General features: G+C 39.5%; 1 protein-coding gene across 1 annotated transcript in view; it reads right to left on the bottom strand.

Annotated features, from left to right (window-relative positions):
• Window positions 1-880: 880 nt before the first annotated feature.
• Window positions 881-18,887, bottom strand: part of NCOA2 (nuclear receptor coactivator 2) — a gene marked incomplete at both ends in the record, with an annotated part of 47,128 nt that continues 29,121 nt past the window's right edge. The window contains 9 exons of the mRNA XM_010191249.1: window positions 881-970; window positions 6,838-7,036; window positions 9,299-9,476; window positions 11,157-11,385; window positions 11,939-12,016; window positions 12,811-13,089; window positions 14,928-15,093; window positions 18,030-18,159; window positions 18,807-18,887. The exon at window positions 18,807-18,887 is cut by the window's right edge and continues 159 nt beyond it. Of these exons, the coding sequence (XP_010189551.1) occupies window positions 881-970; window positions 6,838-7,036; window positions 9,299-9,476; window positions 11,157-11,385; window positions 11,939-12,016; window positions 12,811-13,089; window positions 14,928-15,093; window positions 18,030-18,159; window positions 18,807-18,887 (1,430 nt within the window). The remainder of the gene's footprint in view (window positions 971-6,837; window positions 7,037-9,298; window positions 9,477-11,156; window positions 11,386-11,938; window positions 12,017-12,810; window positions 13,090-14,927; window positions 15,094-18,029; window positions 18,160-18,806) is intronic.

Raw genomic sequence — 18,887 nt, 5'->3', positions numbered from 1 at the left:
CAGGCGGGGGGTAGACGCAGGTTCCCCTGCGGGGCCGCTCCGCTGCACGGAAAGGTCAGCTGCTGAGGTCCGGGCGGGACTGCACAGCTACTACGATCGGGTCGGGCTTGCTCTGGTTTCAAACCACCTCAGGTCTCGAAATACCGGGTTTGTTGTAAACAGACTTATTTAAAATGAAGATTATTTCCGTAAAAAACCAAACAACTCAACCTTCCACTGAGGGGAGGCACCAAAACCCCACTTCATGCACTTGGCCACACGCCAACAACTCCACAATGTCTCTCCTTTAGTACTGTTACTGTCTGGAATACAAATCGGTTTTGACCTAAGCAAACGCTAATTACCCTGTCAGCTGGAATTTGTGTGAAAATTAGTTCAGTTCTACCACTCTTCTCAGAAGCAGCACTGTATAGAAAGTAATAAATGAAATAATTAATGAGATTTTTTTTTTTGTCTCAAGTATAATGCAATGAGAAGTGGAAAAAGGCTCAGGCAGGATGAAACATGAAATGGGTTAAGTATGCAGCAGTGCAAATATAAAACAACAGTAAGTCTCTCCCTTCATCAGCAAATAGTCATGTAATTGCTCTGTAAAAAGCAAATACATAAGTCTGCTGAATGTGACTGTCTGTGAATTCCATAACGTAATGTATTCTGTTAATGTAAATGTATTCTGTATTGTCCACTAGTGGGATCTAAACAAGGAACTTAATACAGATGTCACCAAAAGCGGAATTAAAAAAATTAATGGCAAAAAACCTTAATTACTATTACCCTGGGTACTTTTAAATTTGTAAGTAAAAAAATACTGCATCCATAATAGGCCACAATATACTCATAGTTCCGTTGCCCCTGTATGCCTATGTATGCCATTTCTTACCCGTGTTGCATCTCCGTCCTGCTTTATCATATCCATTCCAGGCAGCTGGTTTGGAAAAAGATTGCCTCCCCTCATAGCAGGATCATTAACCTATTGGTAATAAGATATTAGGAAGAATTAATTTAAAAATACGTTGGGAAGAGAGCTAGGAATTAAAAAGCAGCATAAACCACTATGCTATTTGCATATACCAAAATCCACTTCTGAGATGATGTCAGGGAAGTGACTACATAGCTAAGCACCCTTCTTGTGTGGCATGTGTTTGACTCATATTATTCTGCTTCATAGTCAGTAACAAAGATTTCAGTCCTGATACTATGACCCCTGTGTGTACTGTACAAAACAGGCCCCATAAATTAGGTCAGTATTACTTGAAGAAGACATGCTTGCTATGAAAGTCCTGAAAACAGAAACATGTAACTACTTTCCTAACATCAAGAACACACAATTTTTGTTTGCAAACCACCACACCATTTTTTCAAAGCCTGATGAGATAACACATAGGCTGAATTACAATGACTACTGACTTAGTTTTAATGACACTTATTTTTCTGCTTGTAAGCAATGGGAGAAAGACAGCATTAAATGGGAAAATGTGCAGGAGCATGCTTTCCTAAAGGGATGCTCTCAACAATTTTCTGAACACAGCCATGGGAAAGTATTGAGGCTGTGTGTTACTGCACAACCAGAGGGTCTGTCATGCTTAGTTATGTGAAAAGAGTGGCTTGCCAATTTTACAGCATTGCTTTCTTAATGAAAGGATTGATCTCACTGTGCAGGAACTGGTATAAAATACAAAACACAGCCCTTCAGCAAAGTTCTGAATTGTTAGAAAATCCAGCTTTCCTCAGAAGTTTTACAGCAAAAGAAACCTCTCCTAGGGAATCTTTGTTGACTTGGTTCTCTCTGTTACCTCCCTCAGACGAGATGGGTGTGATAACAAGAAGATATGCCCCTCCAGATTTTGCTGGAAGGAAAAAGATGTTTTTCTGTGTCACCTGCCCTTTAGGAGACTCATCTTGCCAAGAAGAGGAGATGCTGCCACTGCAGCTACAGCAGCCTACTGCAGCAAGAGGGGAAGACTGTCTTGAATTTACCACACCAAAGTCTTCTCGTTTCTGGTCCGCCTGACTAGTCACTGACTTTTGCAAAATGTTGCAGAGCTAAAATGCAATCACATGCAACCACCTGAAGAGGTAGTTTCAAGTGCTGCCAGAGACATGACTGCAGTTCATTAGGAAAGGTCAAAAACTTAAAATATAAAATTTACATCATAAAAGAAGAGAACCACACTATTTAGTTCAGAAGGAAAGAAAGTAGACAGCTCTGCAGCTTTATCTACGTGCATTTACCTAAGCAACAGAATTCAGGTTTGGAAAGTGTTATCTGCTATTGATCAACATCCATCAGAATGCACAGGCACAAATGCTTTTTCTGTTTGTTCAGTGGACAAAGGAAGGGAAAAATAAAATGCAGAAATAAAAAACTTAATACTGAATGAACAGCAGTTTTGGAACAAAAAGATGAGTGCATGATTTGCACCACAGCAGTTAAGACAGGTGGGGAAAGGGAAGATGGTTCCAGGCTGCACGCCACAAAAGCGGCAAAGGCACCAGAGAAATTCCTATCACAGAATCTCTTTGCCAATGATGATGCAAAAATCCTGACTGGCACAGTAAGAGAGACAAAAAGAAATCTACTGTTTTGTCTGTAAACACCCCATAGTCACGCATTAACTTTTCTGACTGCAGTAACAATTCAATCAGAAGAGTATGGAGGACAAAGAAGTGGAAGAGTTTATATCATTTTCTGAAGACAGGTCAAGTGGTGTTATCAGATATGAAACAGAACAACAGAAGTTGTTTTATAATTCCTTTGCAATTAAGCACATTAATACAGCTTCCTGCTAGAATTACATACAAAATGTCTAATAAGAAAAGTTTCCTACCATTCCAGAGCTCCTTTCACCCAATATGCTGAACAAAATAAAAATACAGATTCAAGATAACTCTTTGTAGATGCCATGGTAATTTTGGCCTGGGGCGTACTGCCCTGTGCAGATTAATAAATTATTGCTCCAAGTGAACATTTAGATAGTGTTTTATTTCATACACTGAAAAGTCTCCTGTCCTGCGTAGATTTCAAACTACAAATAACACAGATCCATGATGCAAAATAAGCAACAGGGAAAAACATGGCAGCAGTCCACTGTGCAAACCAGAAGATGAAGACAAGAAGATGGTAAGTTGTGTGAATGGTGCAACCTCGGGAAGGGTTTAGACTTTCTCGATGCCTGAGGAAGCTGTTTTGGACAGAAGGAACCATGCAGACCTGGCAGGCAGCACTTCAGTAATCCTGGTATCAGCCTCGTAGAAGATACACTAGGTAAGAGCAGCCTAGACAGCTTTAGTGTAATTATAAGGGAGAAGATTATAACGAGACAAGGTTTGAACCTTGTCTGTAGGGCTACAAAGATGATCAAGGGAGTGGAGCATCTCCCTTATGAGGAGCGGCTGAGGGAGCTGGGTCTCTTTAGTTTGCCGAAGAGGAGACTGAGGGGAGACCTCATTCATGTTTATAAATATTTAAAGGGTGAGTGTCACGAGGATGGAGCCAGGCTCTTCTCAGTGACAAACAATGATAGGACAAGGGGTAATGGGCACAAGCTGGAACACAGGAGGTTCCACTTAAATTTGAGAAGAAACTTCTTCTCAGTGAGGGTGACAGAGCACTGGAACAGGCTGCCCAGAGAGGCTGTGGAGTCTCCTTCTCTGGAGACATTCAAACCCCGCCTGGACGCCTTCCTGTGCAACCTCATCTAGGTGTTCCTGCTCCGGCAGGGGGATTGGACTAGATGATCTTTTGAGGTCCCTTCCAATCCCTAATGTTCTGTGATTCTGTGAACCCTTTTATGTACAAGGTCTGTACATAAAAAAATCTCTAAGCATCATAAATAGCAAGTCTGTTTTGGGCATAATCTTCATCTTTTTTTCTTGGTGATGCTGGGAGCCTAGGTAGTAAACAAGCTGGAGATAGAGTAGTATGAGCAGATAACCACCAAACTCTTTCTGAGCTCTAGTATGTTGTCTGAGCGATACAGTATAGTGCCACAGAGAGAGACAGGAGACAGAGCCAAACAAACCTGTTTGGTACCGAAGGTAACATACATGCTTCTCACCAGGTAAATAAGCCCAGGCACAGGTTTTTACTAAGAGATAATATGTATTACTTCCAAAACCATCCAGTAACATGGGAAGTGTTACCTTTTTTTTTTCCAAAAGCTGGAACACATTTGTAGCGTAACCACTGTTACTCACTGTGGTTAAACAGATGAGCATATGAAGTTAAAATTATGTATTATGGAACAAAAATGGCAACAAATAAGTAAGTAAAAACATAGGTGACAAAATTAAAAAAAAAACCAACACAAAAGAATGAATGAAATGACAAGAGTCAGCAGAATTACAGAAAATGCAGTCATTTTGAAAACCACCAGTTACAAGAAAAAGTTCAGCACAGCCTAAGTCAACTGCTAAATAAAGATGTCAAATTGTAAAACACTATGTCCTAAAAACAGACCAAAAAAATTTCAGTTCTGGTATTTAAATACATATTTCTATTTAAACCCATCTCTCAGAAAAGAAAATGTGAAGCAGCACAGCAAACACTCCTGAGGACTAGAAAGTCCTGTCTTGTGGCCCAGAAATGGCTCCTCAGCTGTCAGCTGGTCACCTCTGACCCAGATGAAACATAAAACATTTGCTTGCAGAGTGTGCAGATGACACGATGCTGGGGGGGTAAATCATGAAGAAAACTGGTTACTCTTACAGAATGAGCCACTGCATTTGGGTTAAACAGACTCAATCTAAGAAATGCAATTTAACGTAGACAAAAGGAAGGCAATATGTCTGGGAGGAAAGAATGCAAGTTTTATCTCTGTATAACGTGCTAAGGAGGATTTGGGGATCAACATAAGAGTTTCAGTATGCAATTTTGTCACCAACAGAGCCACACCACCATAGCTGGAAAAAGAATTACAAGTAGGACTTGATTCTGCATAGCTTTGGTGCAGTCACTGCTAAACCACCATCTCCAGTTACTCTGTTCATACTTCTAGGAGGAGGTTACATCAACAGAGTTTAAAGTAGATCCACAAAAGAGGCTCGTGGGCTGAAAAACCAATGTTGAGATGGATGAAGAACCTCAGCCTATTCAGCTTACTGGAAGCTGGATACCTGCTATCCTGAAACCAGATCCAGTAGTCTAACAGGAAGGAAAAGCAGTGCGACAGCTGTGCCAGTGGAAACAACAGTCTGCATGGAAGTCTTTGAAATAAACCCAGATCTCTTTCTAGAATGCATGTTTCTTTGTTTAGCTTCCTGGGCAAAATTATGTAGAATGGGCATACCGAGAAATCAGACTGGGCTGTCACCTTCAAATACCTACTCTTTTTTGTTGTTGTTGTCTTACTCATGTTTCACTACACTAAATGTGTGCAATAGTATGCACTTGGGAACTAATAATAATAAAAAGTCTGCTATAATTGGGCTTAGCAACTGGGAATATCAGAGAAGGTGACAGATTTGGGAGTATCAAAATCACTTCAGGACACCAGTATGTGGCAGCTGTAAAGGACAAATGTGATCTGGGGCTATATCTGTCAGACTATTCCAAGAGAAATGGGGAAGAACCAGTGTTACACACATGCCGCTGGTGTTTAGGAAATACTGAATCAAACTGGAACAGGTGCAGAAGAGGAAAGGGAATTTAAAGCCTACAAGAAGAGAATGAAACACTGTGGCTTGTTTAACTTACAAGAAAAACCCTAAGGAAACCAAAACAAAACAATCCAACAACCTCAAAGCATAAAAAAAACAATGTTCATAAAATGGCTCTTTCTAAAATACAAGGAGCTCTTTAAACTAAAGGACAATATCGGAAAAATTAACAATAAAAAATACTGTTATTAAATTTAGGCTGGAAAAGGGACATACATTAACAGGGCAATAATATAACCAATTTTAAACTGGAACATTTTTGTCTCAGGAAAAAAAGGTTTACAGTATTGTCCACCATAGAGACACTGCCTGAAGACACAAGAGAAAGAGAAGACACTTTTCTGCCAATATTTCTAAGAAAAGTCCATCATTTCAATTCTGTGTGTTGAACAAATGGGAGTTCAGCTCTGAAGCAAACATATGAACCTGTTAATTAAGAAGACTTGTTTGTCAAATACTTATTAATGTACTGTGTGAGTTTAACTGGAAGTCAACAAACAGAAATGTTGTTTTCCTTATTTCAGATATCGTAAGTAGCTGTCTCAAAAAATCAAGTGTGTAAATGTCTTCTCAGCAGAAAAAAAACACAGGTTTGCTTACCTATTGATTCAACAATCTCTTTTATATGCATCACATTACAAAACCTGTGGATTTTATGCTCATGAAGGTGCCAAATTGATAGTTCTTAAAGTTGAATGCCTATTGTCTGGTACTAGAAACATGGTGGCAGTAGAATAATCTTCCACACACTCCCCATGCCACTCTTACCTCTAAGAAACAGCTGCCCGCCATTCAGTCCTAACCTACCCTGCTGAGAAAATGAGCAAGGACACTGGTGACCTGCAACTGTGCTATGGAAACTTACCTACTGGGAACAGGAGCTAGGTCAGCACACGCTTTCCACGGAAGTCCAGGAGCAACTACATGATGTGCTAGCTACAGTGGTGCTAGGTCACAAGGGGAAATTTAGATGCAAAGGGTGCTCTGTACCTCACCAGTCACCTTGGTTATGAGTGCAGAGCTAAAAACACAGCCTTTTCAACATTATCATTTCTCAAGAAAACTAGTAAAAGAAACGTAACGGCTTACAGCAGTCAGAGCTCAATGCAGTGGACCTGAAAAACTACTGAAAGTCAAAGAAAAGCCTCTAGCTGTCATCTCAAGTCCTTAAATTCTCACCTGCTCAGGACCCATGGAGGACAACCCTGATGTAGGCACAGAGGTCGCTGAGGTCATGCTGATCTGCCCTGTCATCTGGTTCATGTTGTTCATACCACTTGTGTTGGTTGCCATGGATACACTGATGTTCATGTTATTATTGTACATGCTGGTGCTTGCTTGCTGCCCAAAATGTGGTGGGGACTGTTGTGAAAACATGCTACAGCAAGGAATGGAAAAAGCAATGTGTCAGATTTAGAATGCTGAAGCTACTAAGAAACTACTCTCTTTTTAATATATCTTATGCTAGAATTTGTACACACTCTCGTTTATGCCAACTGCAAAGGAAAGTCTAGTTTTCAGCTACATTAATGTCTAAGGAATAGATTTTCAAAATTTAAGGCCCAATGTCTGTGCACAAAAATGCATGCCTTTGCGTGTGAAATTATGGCAGAGTACAAATCTGTTATGCATGTGCAATAACAGCCAATTAGCTGTCTAAATGGATTTTGTAAATATTTTAAATATGTTTGGGAAAGTAATTTTTTTGAGGGAATGGAAACCCCTTTTTTTCCTCTCTCTAGTGATAGCACAGCATGGGACTGTTGAGTTGATATTGGATCTGGTCTAATAAGCTTTCTTTTTGCAAAAGAGGCTATATGCACATAGGAATACCAGATTTGCACATACAATTATAGCAAGTGGGCTCACAAATATAGACATGCAATTGTGCAGAAATTCATTTAGCAAATCTTAGCATCACGTTTTGAAAATGTGGCACTGTAAGAAACAACATAAAGTCTAAGACAATTACCCTCTCTGCTCCTCTAAGGCCATTTCAGAACAACTTAAGGAGAAGTAACTGTGGAAGATTTTATTCAGTCAGGTGCTTTCTGTATGGTAACTTCCTTCCCGTTATGTCAGAAGTCATATGAGAGAATTTTTTCTATTTCCTAAAATGCACTTTACTGTTTACGTATCAGTCTTTTCTACTCTGAGCACATTCCAACAGCCAATGAGGGACTTATTACCAACAATGTGTCTGTCAGAAGATCTGCATTAGACGGTGGAAGGGCTGCTGTGTGTTGCATGGCACGCAGTAACCACCTTTGTATCAATAAAGCTGCTCCCACAGCTGAGGAAACCTATCAGAGTTAACACTCAACCTTGCACTCGGGTGCTCTACTGGGCTATTGCTGCGCACTGTGACTTTATGGAGTGCAACAGCATTCTGGGCATAGGACCAACCTCGGAAAATCCCACCATTCTCTTCCTTCCAATTCCATGTCTTTTCAGGCCACCGAACCCCATTTTTAAGTTGTTATCTGGATGGCTGAAACAGCACACTACAGATCATTATGAATACTCAGTGGCTTGTGTAAACACATTTTGACAAGTCTCTGCTGTAGAGCTGCAGTTTAGTAAGCCAGCCATCAGTCTTACCAAGCTGCTCCTGCTGCCATTTCAGCAGAAGCCACAACAGCAGTAGCTATGCCTCCTGTAGATGCTTCAGGAAGACAGCAAGGAAGAGGCATGGAGAAGAACAAGGATGAGAGATAAATCAGTTGCTTTAAGGGGAACTTTACTTGGACTGGCCCTGTCACAGAAATACTGTTTTACTGGGTTTATTAAATCTTTGTCAACCTATGGGAAAATGATTTGGTGTTGCTGGGCTGGGATAGTAAAAGCAGCCTGAGAACTTCAGGATGACAAAAGCACTAGGCTAGAGACAACTGTGTGCATCCTAGTGTCAAGTGGTACAGGCTATACACCAACCTAATGGCTCCTCCTGTCTTCCACTGAAAAACACAGATCATTGCCTTCTGCAAGCTCATTGCTGCCTACTGATAGGGTTCACCATCCAACCCATTTAAAGTGGACAGACTGATTATTAGGGCTATACCCACTGGGGCATGGGCCTCAACTGGAAAGGTGACTGCATGCATGAGACACGCTGCAATGCTCTTGGAGAATGACACATAATATGCTGATTCTCAGTATGTGCAAGCACTAATGGACTGGACCTGGTTGCACTCCAGCATTTAAAGTGGGAGGTGATATTCAGTAGTTCCAGAGCAGTAGGGAATGCATAGGCTCCAGCTCAGCTGATCCAGCCACGTGGAAAGCAGTGTGGGAGCACAACATGAAAATCATACGAAGAAGAAATGCATCCACACAAATGTTAAGGGTTGGGGCTGACTGTGCAGCAGGGGTGCTTCTTAAGGACACCCAGTGTTTTATCAGTGGTCACAGACAAAGCAACACATTGTGTGGATGCAGGTCTTTTAGCTATGCACTCACTTTGCCTCATATGAAGGCAGAATTTAAACCAACTTAGTCAAGCCAAATTGAAAATAAAGTATCTTTTAGGACAGTTAACAACAAACAAGTGAACAAATACATATTAAAAACCCCTAAACAAGTGTATATCATAAATCAATCATTATTCTCTGAGTTAATTTTGGTTTTGTTCTGGATTTACCTGTTTCCACCCATACTCCCTTGTGCCCACCCATTCATCTCCGTAGAGGACTGATAGGCAGGATTAGCCTGAGACTGCTGAATCATGGGGCTTTGAGTATGAGCCAGTCTTGGGGACATCAGTGGACTCTGAGGAGTGGTGGCTCCTGTGAAGCCTGGATCAGGCTGCTGACTAATACCTGAGGAAGAAAATGAGAAATTTAGTCACTGTACATTCAAAGTTAAAACAAGCCAAGAGCTCATACCTGCAGACCTGGCTTTACACAGTCCTACTTGTATCATCTGGAACCTATAACCTCACATCTTAATGTGGGATCTAGATTAAAAGCAAGACATCATCAACTAATACTGTATGCATAACCTTAAAAAAAATTTTGCCTAAGTATGTTGATAGCCTGTGTGTCCTAATCACACAAGTGGTCTCTCCCTCCTACAGGCCAAAAGAAAAAAATTGGCAAGTGACTTCTATTTTTTTCTTCTCCAGAACCCGCATTTAAAACAACAAATACAATGCATTGCTTCTGTCTACAAATCCATTTCGGTGAAAGTTATGCATGACCTGTTTACTCCATAGCACTACCTTTTAACATATAGGCTATAATTGTCATTTTTTTCTAAAGTTCCTAGAACCTTGGTATCTCTATTTCTGTGTCCCTGCAAAAACGGCAGTGACATTTTACACAAGCATTAAATGATTTTGCAAAATTAAAAAAAAAAATTAGATGCAAAGAAAACCAAATTTAAGTGGTAAAATGCTAATTGTGTGCAGAATTTTTGTTTTAAACCGGGTCACTTTGGTCTTGTTTAAGTATATCACAAACAGCATACTCAACAGAAACAAGCCACTGGATGCTGGGGTAAGAATCAGGTGGTATGAAATCTATTCCTATATTCACTGACTGCATGACTTAGCTTCTCTATATCTTTGTCTACATCAAAAAATGAACATAATGTCGCTGCATTTTCATAAAGCAATTACAAATATGTGGAGGCATCATTCAGAAACTGGTGTAAAGGATAACAGATCAGTAAGAGCAGATAGCAAATTTAGAATTGGATGAACATAACTTGTTATATCAGCAGAACTTGCACATAATATATTATTGACTACAACTGTAATGTAACTTATACAATACTTATAAAGAAGCTGTAAAACAATAACTGTATGGAGGTAACTGCCCCATGCAGCCCCAGAAGAATGTGGTATCCAGCTTTGTAAAACATACTAAAAAATATATTATCATATTATACACAGGTTTAAGGATAGGGAGGGGAATGCCTTATCTGAAACTAATTTATATTATTTAAATTCAACAGTTAGTTGTTAATTTTACATTATAACGTACACATGAAGAATTACCTTTCTTGGGGAAGAATCTGTCTGACATTTAAGCAATATCTCATTATCAAAATAATAAAAAAAAGCTATGTATAGCTTTGCTTCTGGTCACTTTATGCTGTTCACTAACATCAATGCACATCTTTTTCTTCATTCATATTTTTATCGTATACAATGGGTTTGTTTAGTTTGGTCAAAATTCAGAGTCCATCGAGCCAACATATACACATGTGTGTATGTGTACACACACACTTTTATCTGTATATAACAAACACACACACAGCATTTCTGCTATTGCTCAAAAAAAGAGCAGTGCTCGGAGAACACGTGGTACTAGAGCTAGGAGAGAGGAAGGCACTATGTTGCATCTAAAGACTCCCAAAGGGTCCAAACCTCCACATTTCCCATCATTCCCAGGGAACTAGGCAAGTGGCTGTGTGAGGGGTGCTTGGACCCAGCACTGGGGAGGGTACAGGGGAGTAAGGCCTGACGAAATGCACCGCGAGTGTAGAACCAGTACCGTAGTTTGGAGGAAATGGAAACTGCTGTGCATTCGCCTGTGGGAGCCGTGGGTTGCTCATAGTGGCTGGTATGCCACCGGCGGCCACCATGCTGGGGGTCATGCTCAAGCCCTGCCCTCGCATCATCAGCGTCCGCGCTTGCGCCGGTGGCTGCTCCTGCCGCTGCCGCAGGTGCTGGCTCAGGATCTCCCGCTGCCGCTGCGCCAGCATCTGCGCGTTGATAGGGCCCTGCAAGGGAAAACCACCGCCGCCTCTCAATAACCCCTTCTCAGGCAGCCTGACCACTGGAGGCATCTATGCAAGAGCAATCTGGAAGATTCCAGCTTTTTCCTCCCACCCCCTACTTAACAATAATATTAAACAGCAGAAAATAATCCTATTAATACCTCTGCTGTGAACGACTTCCAGCAGTGCAAGAGTAACTGAAATAATACCAGTGTTTAATGTTGCAGTGATTTGTAATTGCAAATAGAGTAGCTCATTAAAAAAATACATCTTTAGGAAGTGAGAAGCTTGGTTAAAAATGCAGTTTTTTAATACTGCTAATAAATAACCATCCACCCCATGTAAATGTGGAAAGGATCCTCAAAAATAAAACAGTAAAATACTTATAATACGGATTGCACTATCTGCATTAAAAATTTAGAATTTATTGTATGAATTTATCACATAGCATTACTACTGTATTTAACCAGGGACAGGGGGAGAAGAAAAAAAAGGTTGGGTTTTGGGGTTTTTGTTTGTTTGTTTTCTGCTTTTTAAAAAGAACTATTTCTCTCACCTGCGTTGGCACTCCAGGTCTCAAAGACAAATTCATATTGGAGACATTGCTGATCTGATTTATCAGTGGCTGCCGATTCTAAGGAAAAAAATAAATTAAAAAATTCAAAAACCCAGAAGTTTTTAGAAGGAAAACAAGAAAAGGGAAATTTTATATACAGAGGTACATACATCCACTTCCTGATCAGTTGATTTGAGGACCTAGCTCTACATGTTCGAGCAGGGACCAGTTTTTCTGCTCAGGTCATATTACCATTCACAGAATCCTGTTTCTTAAGGAGATAATACACCATGTAAATAACAACACAGGCACTGAGCCATTTACCAAACATCCTGCCTTTACAGTCCCTACTCTTTTTGAGTCTGGGATACGACTGCTGAGGTTTACTCAGAATTAGACCCTATCCTGATGTTTCAAGGCAAAAATAATCTCTCCTCCTCCACTAGGAAAGCATTAATATATTATTTATAGTACTATGTACCTATTTATTTAAAAATGAAACAAGAAACAACAACTTAAAATGATCCTCAAGTGCAGACCAAGGCCAAGGGCAACAAATGGATGTAGGTAACAGGCAGCAACAAAAGCATTTTGATTGCTGGAAAAGTCAAGATATAACAAACAGAAAAAGACTTTATAACAATTTTGCACAGCATTATAGAAAGAATAACGGAAAGATGCAAAAAAAAAAAAAGATTAAAAAAAGAATGTTCTAAGTACTGTCTTGGCAAAACTCATTATGGCTAGTGTTTTTACTTCAAAAGTGGGATTAGACTATAATAAAACAGGGTACACAATTAAGACCCGGTCCATTTGGAGCAAGCTGGCAGTCTGTATGTGCCATGTGAAACCAGGCCGGGAAGGGGATGTACCTGCTGTGCCTGGAGCCGGTGCTGCAGCTGGAGCCGCAGCTGGTTGGGCTGGTTCTGCACGATGCCTGTGGGCCGCAGGCCGGGCCGGGGCTGCATCCGCAGGGCTGCATAGCCTGGGCGCTGCCCCATGGGGTGGAAGCTGGGGTCCTGCATGGGTGCGTAGCTCCCCTGCGCCATCTGGGCCTGTGCCGTGTACTGCTGGGAGAACACTGGAGCCTTCTGCTCCATCAGGATGCTCGACTCCTGGCTGGGGAAGGCCTCCGGGTCGACAGCTTGGCTCTGTGGAAATATGTGGACAACAGGAGCAGTTGGCGGGATGTGGCTTTTCACAGGACTACACGAACGAATACAGCCATTCACTGCTAGGCTGGGAATGTTTTTAAATGCAAAATTACATAAAGTCTCTTTACTTAAATGTAAAACTTCAACATAAATAGAATTTTATTTCAGAGCGTCAAAACATATTCACGGAGACAAATTCCTCCTCTCTTTTCTTTTCTTTTTAAAACAAAGACCTGCAATCTCTGTCATGTTTTTAACACAGCCATTGTATCATTCTGCTAATGAATAAAAACCTGAAATGACAAATGCTATATGAAAATCTGTAAATTAAGTGATGCCAGAACATTTTTTGCCATTGAATCAGAGATAAATTCAAAGACCTTTCAAATGAATAAGGAAAGCAGATTTTTATCAGTATCTTTAAACAAAATAATGACTTCAAATAAAGATGCCTGAAACAACTACAGAAGATAATGTGAACAAAGTACCTAATTCCTTCAGGACACTTTTGCAAAAACTGATTATCCATTAGCATAAAAAAACTAACAGGATTCTAAAATTCATTCTAGATACTCCTCTAATATTTGCGCTAGCCAGAATAATTTTATAGCTTATTCCACACTGACCTTGGAAATCAAGTTAATATAAATTTCAGTTCCTCATGAAAGGAAGACTTTAAGCTCCTATAAAATGTTTGATGGATATTTTAAAAGCATGTAAGATATTTTCCAGTTAGCTTGAAATAAAACATTACGCATATTTTCTTGGTGGTGGTATTCAAAATTCTATATCATACTGCATGACAGTTTCACATTGCAAAGTTCACCAATACATTATATCTCCAGCTTAATATCTCACTGAGTTCTGTGTTGTACCAAATAGGCTTGGAGATAGTTTTCTCATGTCCAAAGCAGGATCTCATTGGTCCCATTTCACATCTAAAATGCAGAGCTAGTTCAGAAGTTATTCTCAGGATGCTAGGGAGTGCTGGGAAATTAAACAGGTATTCTAGGTTTGTCTGTGAATATTAAATCATTATAGAGACACGTACAGCTGTTTTGGAAATACAATTTTGATGCCAGAAACATCAAGTGCTAACTTTACCCCCTCCCTGCAATTATTTTTTTCCTACCACACTCTTTTGTGTCATGTAAAATCAAAATGGACAAAAGCTAACTAGAAGCTAATAAAAAATAATTGTGGGGAAAAAAATGGATGAAAAAAGAATAGAATAAATTCATGCTGCAAAATTTAGGAAGCATGTTTGTAATTTTTTAAGAAAAGTACAGTTTTAAGTGCTTGAAATCAGCTACTTCAGCTAAAACTCATCCCTTAACACGTATTATCTAAGGGAAAAACCATGGGTGAAATTATGTGTTTGCTCATCCAAAAGCTTGTTGCTCCACCAAACCAAGGTCCTGATCGAGCAGGATTCCACCTAGGTCTTCATATTCTTTTTATCTTCTCTCCTATACCTTGTTGCTGGCTGTCATCTTACCATACAGGTGTTCCTCTGGCCACCAGATACGCAGAAGCCCGTTAAATTTTTGGTTTAGGTCTGGTTAGTTGCATAAAGCAAAGTGGCTCAGCACAAGGTCAGAAGAAGAAGAGCTAGGTGAGGGTAGCAGGGAAGAGGAAGGAAGACTAAACCTGGGGCTGAAGGAAGGTTTTCAGGTGACACGGAGCCGTGTGATGGACTCCCACCGAAACATGTAACTCCATCCTAGCTTACAGTGTTCTATTAATCCCCTTCTTCAACACACATTTTACCTTCACCTTGGCAACACATTCTTTAAATGCAATACCTAAAACATGCCATGCAATGCCCACTATACCTGGCTAACTAGTTCTGGTATTCCTAGAGCCCTGTCAATTTCTTCTAAGCCATCAAAATTCCTTAACGCCATGTAAAGCTGATCCAGGAGAGCACCCTCATCACTTGGTGACTCTGATGAAGGATGATTACACAAGAGATCATCTGGTGAGCTGCCAAATGGTTGCCTGTGAAAACATGAGCACAGCGTTGGTAAACAGCTGCTGAAAAACAAGGAATAATATCAGAGGATTAGTAGTCAAATTGAACTAACAAGTGGAGACAGAAATTACTTTAATCGCTGCCAATTTTGTTTAGAAAACCATTCTGAATGCAAGTTACGCTACCCAAAGAAACAACGAAATAGTGTGATTAATGCTTGCCAAAGCCCTATAAGCATGGTGTATTGACAAGAAAGCACCCCAAAGGTATGCTTGACTGCTGATTTCGTATTACAAGGTCAACAGAGGAACAGAGAAGTCAGTAGAGGATACAGTCACTGAACACAGAAGGTTAAATAATATCTTTTCACAGCTAACTTTAACTTTGAATTTTAGACACTAGATGAAGTATGCTGTCACGAGCAGAAGAACTCATTTCCATAGACAGACACTCTTCTTAACTGGTTTTCTTTTAGACTCAGCAAGCCACAGAGGTCACAGAGGGGTCCGAGGACTGTCTGAGCTCAAACAAACCAAAGATTGGAACAGCTGGCCAGAAGCATGAACGAACAGGGAGAAAAGGACGTTCCTCTCTCTGTTTGCAGCAAAACACTGCATCAGCTCAAACCATCTTATGGAACTGCACACTTGGGTACCAGTTTATGCACTTGGTTATGTGCCTCCAAAGGGTGTCAGCAAGAATTTGGATACTGTCAGGCAGAGTGTGCTGGCTCTATAAATCCTGCTTGCCTCACCCCTCAATTTGTATGCAAAGCACACTCACAGTTACAAAGGCAGAATAAAGGTTTATTCCAATCCCAAACTTACTGAGAAACAAACTAAATGTGAAATAATGCCTTATCTGCAGCCACATGACACATTTTTTCTCTGTCTTGCAGTTCACACACCAGCCCTACCTTGTGCATAATACTACAAGACTACAATAGAAAATATAAAGAGCAAAGCGAGGACAGCTACTATATGCGCATCATGGCAGAATCTCATCCCAGATAATTACTCAGAGACAACAAAAGCTGTCACACATGGAGGGAGGAAACAGCACTATATATGAACCCTTTTTACATGTCTGTTTGGAAAAACAAAGAAACATGTTTGTGTATTTAGTTTTCATAATGAGATATATGGTTGCCATGGAAGTCTAATCTCTATGTCAAAGCCAAGGAGAAGGAAAGAGCTGCATCGTCAGGCTACACACCTAAGAACCAGAGGATGGCAAGCACGAAAACTAACAAAAACAAATTCTTTTTAACTAGATCCTGGACTGTGAAAAATAAAAATAAGGATACATGTGATATACCTTTAAAATATAGCAAAATATTAATCAATCTCATATATACAAAAGTTTCTATAATGTTCACAGATGAAATTATAAATCAGTAGAAGGGGAGAACAAAAGAAATATTTTTAATCAAATTGCCTGTAAACTTTAAAGATGACTTATAAGAAGGGATCTATGATCTGGAAAAATAAGCAATGGTGCTACCCAAAAAAACTTCCCTCAGATTGTAAATGGGCATACAATAGATACAGTAAGAAAAAATTTAAAACATTTGTCAAATTCTGTATGTTAAACAATGACAATTACTTCGTTCCCCCCCCATTTCTTTCATATATCACAATGATAACTTTTAATTTTTCTCTAAAAGAACTATTTTTACCCAGCATTTAACTTTTATCAAATTTAATACTCATGATGATAACCATATTAAAAAATCGAAATACCAGAGATAAATAAAATAAGAAATGGCAGCACCAAACAATTCATCATCTCTATTTGGGGGTAAATGATCAAAATACGATTACTTTCAGATGCAATGCAGTGGGAATTTTTTTCCACTATCTTCAGCTACACTGAAATTACAAGAAATGCAAATATAGCAAAACAGAAGAATTAGCTGCCTGGCTTGCTGATCAAACATGACCCTGCATTTTATTTTACAGTGTCATGTTTTAGCACCAGGAAACATCTTGAAAAGCATGAAAAAATTAGAGAAGTAACAGTGAAAATGCCACACTTTAATTTACAGATACTTTAAGACACCCATTCATAATGAAAATTAAAAGAATGTAGTCAGGAAATCAATCTTTCTTCAAACACACTTTTTTCCAGCTGCTTTCTTTTAATTTTCATTTCAGCACTCTTCCCATTTACTACTGAAAAATATCCCAACTCATGCAATTCAAAATATTTCAACATTTCTCCTTTATCTGTCCATTTTGTATCACTTATACAGTCCATATATATACGGTTTCTCTAATTTAAGCAGCAAACTTTTTGGAGAAGACATGCCTTTTTTTAAAAGAAGTTTAAAGTGCTGTTCATAGTTATGGCATTATTTAAAAGTCTTCATAATTACAGAAGTTAATATATTACATATGAATTGATAACTTGTGATAAAACTGTGGTTCTGGAAACCCAAAAAGGAGCTGACTTCAGGGAAAAGACAGCCTCTGTTTCACTTCATCTTTCCTTCCTCACCTTTTACAGAATTAAGTCAATTAAAAACCCCAAACAAAACAGAAATTAATGATGACCTGCAGTACTTAAAATGCTGCCTCGTTGCAGGAAGCAGCAGCTATGTTATAGCTACTAAGGCTCTGGTATTTTTCCACATTCAGTATTAAGTGTAACTGTTAACAATAAAATTAGCAAAACCAGGCAAAATCATGCCTGTACTAATGTTCGAGTGGTGAAAATGGCGGAATTACCCATGCAGCATTCAGTGGGATGCAGAATTTCCAATTCTTCCAACACATTAAATGGGAGAGAGAGCTTTTATAAGTAGTACTGGAACAGCTCTACATTGCATGAGTATAAAATACCAGAAGTATTAAATTGATAAACATTTTGTCAGTATTTCATGTAAGGCTTTGTTTCATGAGGCATAGAAAATACGGGCCCGTAAAATCTCTCCATGTTTTGGTGCGACACAAAGACACACCTGTTCTGATTACCAAAAGTTGCTTGATCTATAGGCAAGATGCTGTCTGGCCATGGTGCAGTCTGATTTGGAGGCGCCTGCTGTTGGCTATACTGAGGTCCTCCTATGTTCATCTCCAATTCGGATGGCCCTAATCAAGAAAAAACAACTACGTAACTTTTGTGAAAAGAATCTACTTTCATGTTAATTCCTTCCATTGAACGATCTAAGTTACAGTAAAAGCAAACAAAAGATATTAAGACTTCATTAACATTAAATTTATTAAAAGCATAATGATTTTTTTGTTAAAAACTGCTTTTAAAATTTGAGAAAATAACATGAGAACTTGAAAGTGGTTCAAAACCACAAAACAGCAGATACAACACCACAAATGCAAAACATTAGTAAGGTAAGCATAAAAAAAAGACAGCACATAGAGTCAATATAATAATGCACTTACTTTAAAAGTGACCAAGGACAATGACAATATTTCAAACATTTCCTTTTAAAACCCCTCACAGTCTTTAATAAACAAGAGCAACTTCATATCCTCTTTCTTCGGCCACCCCACTGTGGAACTACAGAGTAGCAGTTCATACCAATATACGCAATAAAAGTTAGCATTTTACACACCTTCTCTCCCACTTCCACAGGCAACTTTCACTGTGAAACATGGTTCTCATAAAATCTATAACTGAAGCGAGTCTTTTCTTATTGTTTTTTGTTTGTTTGTTTTCTGCTTCATCTTTGACAGTCCAGTGTATGCCAAAAAGCCCAAGTCCACGCACCAAGACTTACCCATATTCATGACCTGAGATGGAAGCATCTGTCTTGGGCCGGGCTGGTTGCTGGGTCTCAAGGGGATGCTGGCCGTGGGGT

Source organism: Mesitornis unicolor, unplaced genomic scaffold (genome assembly GCF_000695765.1).
Source record: "Mesitornis unicolor isolate BGI_N332 unplaced genomic scaffold, ASM69576v1 scaffold4419, whole genome shotgun sequence".
Classification (NCBI taxonomy): Eukaryota; Metazoa; Chordata; class Aves; order Mesitornithiformes; family Mesitornithidae; genus Mesitornis; species Mesitornis unicolor.
Note: the sequence above shows the minus strand (reverse complement) of the source record. Positions and strands in the feature narration are given on the sequence as shown.